Source organism: Telopea speciosissima, chromosome 8, assembly GCF_018873765.1.
Source record: "Telopea speciosissima isolate NSW1024214 ecotype Mountain lineage chromosome 8, Tspe_v1, whole genome shotgun sequence".
Taxonomy (NCBI): domain Eukaryota; kingdom Viridiplantae; phylum Streptophyta; class Magnoliopsida; order Proteales; family Proteaceae; genus Telopea; species Telopea speciosissima.
The window spans coordinates 18,909,559-18,917,841 of NC_057923.1; the positions used below are offsets into that span (position 1 = coordinate 18,909,559).

Below are 8,283 nucleotides of genomic sequence, written 5' to 3' on the forward strand. Positions count from 1 at the left end.
AGAAATTCTATTTTAAATTTTCACAAGATATCCAGAATGACAATAAGCAGATGTGGACCTAACTACATTCGACCATAGTTTGTCATCACACTGTGAATCAAATTACTACAATTACGTTAGTACAACTCCCACAGAAAATTTTGAAATTTGAATACATTGAAATAAATAAGATTCTTGTATAATGTTTGAACTATGCGTGTACGAGGGCTTCTATTAACACAGCAGCTAATGAAACATTTTTGTATCTATTGTTGGCAGATTTAAGACCCAGGTTCAGATATTTGAAGGTATACCATCTGAGTGTACCCATTGAATACAGATGTTTCAAGCCTGGTTAAACCAAGCCTCTGAAACAAGCCAAACCTACCATCTTCAACAATAGGACTGGGTGCACGAGCAGGATCATATCTTGTTTGATGAGTAAGGGAAGGACCGGCCACTGGAGGTAGCTCCCAATATACATCTAGAACTGATTCCACAAACCTGCTGTTTTGAAAATGTTCCACAAAGGAAATTGCCTTGTTGCTGTGGTTGAAATTATCCCGCATCTCCCCTCTGACACCCCACCATGCTTCCCCTGGCCCGCATAGTTCTTCTATGTCCATTGCCTTTTCCCAGAACTTCTTCCGTTTCGTCCTTATCCTGGCTTCATCACTATCTCTAAAGCAGCTATGCCCACCTCCTGGAAAAGTATTACCAATCATAAAATAAAGAAACCATACCCAAAATGACGAGCTTTAAAATCAAATTTATATAGATATAACACACAGCCTCCAGACCACAACCACAACAATAGATGGACATAAATTCAACTGAAACATATTCTTGCAGAGATAACCATGGTCTTAGAATCAAATCTCTCCATCATTACCAGAATTATCCCAACAAATGCAAGGACAGATGACTCTTCTCTTTATGTATCCAATAGAAACTTTACAATGAAAATTTAATTATACAAGATACCATGGCTAGATCCACAAGATTTCAGTTCAATCATAGTTTTGGAATCATTCCCTCATTCATTACCCAGGATGAGCTCGCAACAAATGTGAACATTGATGCCTCTGCATTTTCAGTACCCAATACAATATTTACTCTGAAAATCTATTACTAAAGACAATACAGAACCCAGTTAGGAGGATCAGGCTAACACAGTCCAAAAACTTCAAAGTAAAACAACATAATCATCAAGACTCCACATCGCTGAACACCGAGTTCAATGTTTTGGATTAGCAGATTGTGTTTCATAGATCTAGTTTTGGTTGTCTGTATCAATGAAACAACTACAATTGTGCAAGCCATCTCAAAACATAAAGGTAGCATCAATGGAAGCCTTTAGGCCTCTCTGTGGAAAACATGCAATAACTAAGTGAACTACTATGAGATTAATGCTGTTGTGAGCTAAGAATCTGGCAGAACAAAATCTCCAGAGGAAATCGTTGTGGCTACGTTAGGTTGCAAGGGAAATTAAAGGGAAGGAAAGGAAAATGAAAATTTTCAAAACCTAAAATAGAAACTCTGGTAATCATGACACCAATGTGATTGTATAAACTTAAATTTCTTACCATATTTAGTAATGATACATTTTACATGTAATTTTTTATTTTTCTTTTTAAAATAAAAAATTTAGAGACTGCAAAAAAGATCTCCATATGATCTTTATTGACCTACAAAATGCTTATGACAAAGTCCCTAGAGAGTTAAACTAGCACGTACTAGAAAAGAGAAGTGTTTCAAGTAAATATGTGGACAAATTAAATATATGTATGATGGTGCGGTAACAAGTGTAAGAACTATGGGGGGTCAAGGTAGTGAATACCCAATTACGATTGGGTTACATCAATGATCAACTTAAAACCCTTATTTGTTTGGGCTTATCATGGATGATTTAACCAGAGACATTCAAGATGAGATTCCTTGGTGTATGCTATTTGCTGATGATATTCTTTTGATGGATGAGACAAAAGCAAGGATTAACGTCAAGTTGGGAGTTATAGCAATCAACCTTGGAATCAAAAGGTTGTAAGATAGGTAGAACGAAGACAAACGTATCTGGGTTCAATCATAAATAAAGAAGGTGATATAGAGGATGATGTTTCACAGAGAATTGAAATAGGATGGACGAAGTGGAGATGTGCGTCTGGAGAGTTGTGTGATTGACGTATTCCTTTGAAACTTAAAGAAAATTTTATAGGACAATCATACGACCGACTATGATGTATGGTGTGGAATGTTGAACAGTTAAGATGCATCGTGTGGATAATCTCAGTGCAGCAGAGATGAGGATGTTGAGATAGATGTGTGGCAAAACTAGGAAGGATAAAGTATGGAATGATCATAGTAGAGCTGGTTTGGGAGTAGCTCCGATACATGATAAGCTACGAGAAAGTTGTTTGAGGTGGCATGGCCATGTGCAACGGAGGAGTGATTTGATTCAGGTTGAAGGAACTAAAAGAGCCAAAGGCAGGCCTAAAATGACCTTAGGAGAAGAGGTGAGGAAAGACATGCATAGGTTAGGCCTTGTATCAAGTATGACCTCGAATAGAGCTGATTGGAGGCTGAGTTGTTGTTGTTTTGTTTTACTTTTTGAACCAAAAGGATTTGGATGCAAAGTAAAGTGAAATTTAATAACCAAATATGGAATGATTTGGAGTTAGTGATATAGTCATATAGGGTAATGATTACAAAAGTTTCTTTTTTAGGTTTGAAAATTCCACTTCCCTTCCCTTTAATTTCTCTTGCAACCAAACAGAACATGTATACCCAAGCATCAGGTACTAGAACTCACGTGGCACTCATACCATTCCATGGATATTAGGCAAGGAAACAATGTCGGCTAGGAAATGAACAATTGGAGATATTGCAAAAGACAAGGGTCATCAGTGCTTCATTTTCTACTACTTACAACAAGCAAGAGGAGTTCCTAGAAGTATTACTCTTTTAAATTTCAAAATTCCAATGAACAAAAGTCAGTTTATAAGTTAATTACTTAAGCTTAGGGTTTCATCTAATTTTTTTAAAGGAAAAGGATAGGCACGCCGACAGGGTGCTCAGCATGTATCATGCTCTCTCCTCCCCCTTTGGAGAAGACCCCCTTGCCCTCCTATGTCCAGCTCTGTGATTGGAGCATGCCGCTAGCTTACTGAAAGCTGGCGGCATGCCCAACCCTCTCCCAATTTTTAAAGTTCCAGACAAATATTTGAATTTTATATAATCTTATAATTACTAAGCAGCCCGATTTTATATAATTGCTATACTCAAGGAAGAATTTGCACTTATAAGAGGCCTTTTCAAAATGGATTATTCGAAATATACGTGCTAACATACATATTTAATAGATCTATTTATAAAGTATAGGCACAGATATTATACAGATTGACTCATCCATGAGGTTTAAGGAACAAACAAATAGATTATAAACGACAGGAAATATAACTCTCATAGCATTTAACTTTAAATAACTAAATAAACTACTACAAGACTAACATTACTACTTAAAACGAATTATAAAGGAGGCAAATGCTCATGAAATTTGTTCCTTTTTCCTTTGGGGGGGGGGGTTAATAAAGTAGAAAGAACTAAGAAGGAATTCAAATAGAGGTCAGCAAGTTAGAGTAAGGGGTAGCTCAAAAGAGATGGATGGTCCTTGTTTGTGGGGTGCTGGGGGGGGGGGGGTAGCTGTGGTAGTTATCTTCATACGAATGGTGTCCTTAATTATCCATTTTTCCCTTTAATAGAATCTATTCTCAATGTAAGGGTTTCAGATTCTCCCCCAAAATTAAGGAATTGGATTCCCTTTATAGTTTAGATAGGTATTGAACAGAAAGCATTCATTTATTATTAAAATCAGGCCTTCCAACCCTATATCCTTTTACAGCATTCTCATAAAATGATCTTAGAATGTACCATGCTCGAGCTGCAAAAAATTGCTATTGCAATGCAAGTGCATCTTACTAACTAAATAGTAAAAGATGAGACCGTGCACCTCTTATATAGAACTGATCACAGATCTGCCTCAAAGAGTAATGGTCACCAGTTCCCGTATCATAGTTGTCCTCAAAGATGAGATGCCGGAACCCAGCTTTCAATGCCTGCTTAAGCCTACATGTTGATATAGAATGTAAGTTTACCAGTTAGCAATTTCTAATAGAGCAAAATGAAAGGTACATGTGGTGTAAATGCATGGACTACTATATGTGACTGAAAATCATTCATAAAGAGTAGAAGAGTTCAGTTTTAAAATACGATATGCACCTTTTTAATTCATTCTGATGGTCATCAAAGAAGATGAGAACTTGATTGACATCAGTGATCCCATGTTTCTTCATCACACTTCCCCAATCAACGCTTCCAAAATCTACAAAGTCTTTTCCAGCAAAGTAAGTACAATTTACATCAACATAGGCAGGTCCTTTCTTCAAGTACTTCTCTGGGTGCCGAGGTGTAAGTGACACAATTGGTTTGTCTGGCATTGCTTGTCGTAGAACCCAAGTGGAATGCCCCTTGAAAGCACCACTCTCAATCATCAAATCTGGTTTCAACCATCGAGTAATGAACCAAAGACCAAAACTGTGGTCGAAACCCATTCCATACATGTTATTTTTTATGGGCCTAGTTTCGTAAATTGGTACAAACTCTTCCAAGCCCTTAAGCAAATCCTTCAATGTCCATTCAACCATTTGCCCGTGTTTCGATCTGCCTTTTGCCAAGGATAAGAATTAAACAGGCACAGTGTGTAATCACTAAGTGATTGGGCACTCAAAACTCACATCTTTGATTTGATTCACTTGAATAGGCTTCAAAGACTCGACTTCAAACAACATACCACACCATCCACAAAGAAACACGCAAACAAGCTTAAAGAAGATAGAGATATTAACATTTCACACACAAAAGAAAATCTAGTAGGAAAAGAGCCCTATGCAACACAGTATACTTTTGGGGTTCTGGGTTCTGGGTTCTGACGCAAGAAATTAGATACATGCCAAAACGTTCTTTTTTTTTTACATCCAACGGAGAAAGAGTCAACATCCTACTGTCTGAGAGAGAGGCCAATAGAAAAAAGAAACTGAAGAACAAACAGGAGAAGAGGAGATACGATGAAACCAAAAACTCAACCACGTGAAGAAGCAGAAATTTCAACCATCCCTCGATCATAGACAGGAAATTAGCTTAAAACATGTCACCCAACAACATTGCAACCCTGACCAAGGAGAGTCTTTCACCTCTTCTGATCAGCCAAAATCCGTTAGAATAAAATTAGAATACCGTAGTTATGGGTTTTTTCCCCATTTTATTTTTCTCTTCCCGGAGAGGTGTGCAACGTATCTCCATAATATAGTTGCAAAAGCCATTAAGAATATTTTATTATGGAATCAATCGTTACTGTAAAGCATGATAGTGAAGATAAAAATAGGTAAAAGCTCGATAAGAGAAAAAATAGTGAGCTCTTATATACTCTGATCTGGCTATAAGAAAACCCTAAGATAGCAAAATCCAAGAACGTTACAGAAAAGAACTTCCAATACAGTCGAATGATAGAGCATAAGCGTCCCAATGCTTTAAAGAACAATGTACTAATGACAAATATCGAAAATGATGTGGATCAGAGAAATAAAATACTTACACCAGGGCACGCCGAGAGATCCAAAGTCAGATTCAAGGCCATCAATGCCAAAGAAGTTCATCCGAGAATAGGGTTCGAAAGAAGAAACGCAGACGAGGCGGCGAGAATGCATTACAATAGAAACGAGAAGAAGGCTGACGAAGAGAATGATAAGTGGCCATAAAACCCCAATCTTGCTCATCAGCTTCGTCACTCTCATGGCAAAGGAGATGCTCTTTCTGGTCTTGGATTCGTCATCTTCATCTCCTTCTTCGTTAAATTGCGGTCCTCTACGCACAGATAGCACTCTCTCGAGCATATTTCTAGAAGAAGCAAAGTTTGAAAAGAATGGAATAGATTAAAGGAGTTCAGCAACGATGAAAGAGACCCAAGGTGCGCTTTTGAAGAGTGAACACTTCAGAGTAAGGTGAGGAGGTTTCTAAAAACCTTCCATGAATTTATGTGAAACTGCCAAATGAAAGAGAATATGGAGATCTGCTTTGGTCTTGCTGCTTTAGTTGGGAGGAAATCTGGAATCAAATCAAAAGAAATAAATGCAGTGACCCTTGTCTTCCGTTCTCTCAAACACTATAGAGTAGAGACTAGAAAGGCAAAATTAAAAAAAGTATCCATCCGGGGCCAGCGGGACTCTGGGAAATAAGGATCAGGATCGTCTCCACGGAGCCCAGCGCCCTGGGTGCTGCAAGGGGGCATCTAGCGGCTGGCCTAGGGATGTGTGCGGTATAATCTAACGGTTGGCAGCACTCTGGGCGTGTTGGACTCTTTGGAGACGAACTAAATTCGGAAAATGATCAAATGAACCCGATCGAGATCCTCTATTTCCGAGCTGCCCCTACTTCAGTGTACCCCACACATAGCAAGGTTGAAAAAACCGCCTTACCCCTGCTCGGGCAGAGGTAAGGCGGTCTTTTAGCCACCTTGCTGTGTCTGGGGAGCACAGTGCGGTACGGGCAGCTTGGCAGTAGAGGGATCCGACTAAGGGTGTCAATTGGGACGGTTCCCGGTATTTGGGACGGGACGGTATCGGTACCGATATTAAAAGTGCCAATCCCAGTATCGTCCCATTTAGTTAACGGGACCAAACCTAGATCCCAGTTCCGATTACTAGCGGGACGGGATGGTACCGGTTCTTAAACGGTTCTAGGCACTGTAGAAAAAGGGAAAAGAAGTTTAATTGTTTCTAACAAGGCGGGTTTATTACTGTTGTGAAATTTTTTTACTATCATGAAATTTAAGTTGTCTACTGTTTTTTATAAAGCAACTTAAATTATGAAATCATAGTTTTACTTCTTCAAACTCCCTAAGATCATTTGTAAATAAGCTTATCATTTTTTTAAATCTAGAGAAGTCCTACAAAGTGGAAGAATCCCGTTGTGTTTCCTCTTTGATTTTCCCAAACAAAACTCTATTTATCACACATGTCACATGGTAGTATGGTACGAAGTGCAAAAAGGAAGAACCTGGTAGATGTAATTGGTCGAGGGAGGAGGGAGGAGGGAGTAGCACTGTAATAGGTTCTGTGAGGAGAGACTTCAAGCTACGGCTGTTGACCTGTTGTTCCTCTTTATATTCAAAAGGCAATTAGTGAAACCCTAATGAGTCGTAATTCTTATACCCTTTCTTTTTCTTTTTTTTTAAAAACATCTTATATACTCTTTCTTTTTAAATGGTACTAGTAGTTTTGGTACCATTCGGTACCTAATTGGTATTTCGGTACTGGTACCATTGGGAATCCCGTCCCAGAATCGTCCCATCCCATTTATCATTCGGTACCAAAATCAGATACCAGTACTGTCCCATGTACTAATGGGACGGTCCGGTACCGAGTTTTAGCGGGACGGTATTGGGACGGTTCCTGGTTCTTGTCCCAAATTGACACCCTTAGATCCGACCCATCCTCTCCAGCACTCAAGTGCGTGCCCGGGTGCTCCCAGCCGTCGGATGTGTGCTTAAAGGATAGGCCGTTGGCACTGGAGAGGATCTCTTTCCATGAGAAATAGTGTCGAAGTCTCATGTCTCAATGAACATAGCGCCAAACAGATCCTCCGGGTGTCAATCGGTTCAGTTTTGGTTATTCGATTCGGTTCAAGATATAAAATGTAGAAATCAAAATTGAACCAAACCTAGAATAGAAACATATTTTCAAATCCTTTCGGTTTTCACTCGGTGTCATAGTTGGTTTCTTATTCGGTTTTATATTCGATTTAGGTCATGTTTTAGGTGTTAGGGTCAACTTTTTATATATTTACTAGAAAAAACCCCCCTCATTTGTTAGGATCAGAATTCATCAAAGCTTTTCAAAACATTAAAAAAGAATATAATTTATCATCCACATTTGATTGTAATATTAAAAAAGAATATAATTTTACTCAATTCCTTATTCGATTTTGAAAATAGGTAATTCAATTCGGTTTAACGGTTTTAGTCATAACATTGAAATTGAACCAAATTAATTCAGTTCGATTTAAACGGCTGATTTTGTTTTCGGTTTCGATTTTAAATTGACACCCTTTACATCCGATCTATATTGGAACCAAATACCAGTTCTACTCATCCCCAATATAACTTGAGAGATGTAATCAGACAAAGTTGAAAGAGGATCTACAATCGCATCCCACAATAAATCTTTTTTATCTTTTTCCTTTTTTTTTTCTCAT

General features: G+C 38.4%; 1 protein-coding gene across 2 annotated transcripts; it reads right to left on the bottom strand.

Annotated features, from left to right (window-relative positions):
• Positions 1-229: 229 nt before the first annotated feature.
• Positions 230-5,981, bottom strand: LOC122638295. Of its 2 annotated transcripts, none has more exons than XM_043831188.1 (4): positions 5,627-5,981; positions 4,255-4,699; positions 3,986-4,101; positions 230-682 (listed from the first exon to the last, which is right to left on the bottom strand). In XM_043831188.1, the coding sequence occupies exons 1-4, from the start codon at positions 5,922-5,924 to the stop codon at positions 261-263; spliced, it is 1,281 nt and encodes a 426-aa protein (XP_043687123.1). In that variant the 5' UTR covers positions 5,925-5,981; the 3' UTR covers positions 230-260. The 2 variants fall into 2 exon arrangements, with proteins under 2 accessions (XP_043687123.1, XP_043687124.1); XM_043831189.1 differs by having other exon boundaries at positions 4,255-4,695; positions 5,627-5,765.
• Between the last annotated feature and the right edge of the window lie 2,302 nt (positions 5,982-8,283).

Bases quoted from the DNA above. Each gene is read 5' to 3' on its own strand.
- LOC122638295 (XM_043831188.1), bottom strand. From the start codon at position 5,924: ATGCTCGAGAGAGTGCTATCTGTGCGTAGAGGACCGCAATTTAACGAA. The intron at 4,102-4,254 runs GTGCATATCGTA...ATCAACATGTAG, and splicing joins CATCAGAATGAATTAAAAAG to GCTTAAGCAGGCATTGAAAG. The intron at 683-3,985 runs GTGCACGGTCTC...ATACTTTTCCAG, and splicing joins TGATCAGTTCTATATAAGAG to GAGGTGGGCATAGCTGCTTT.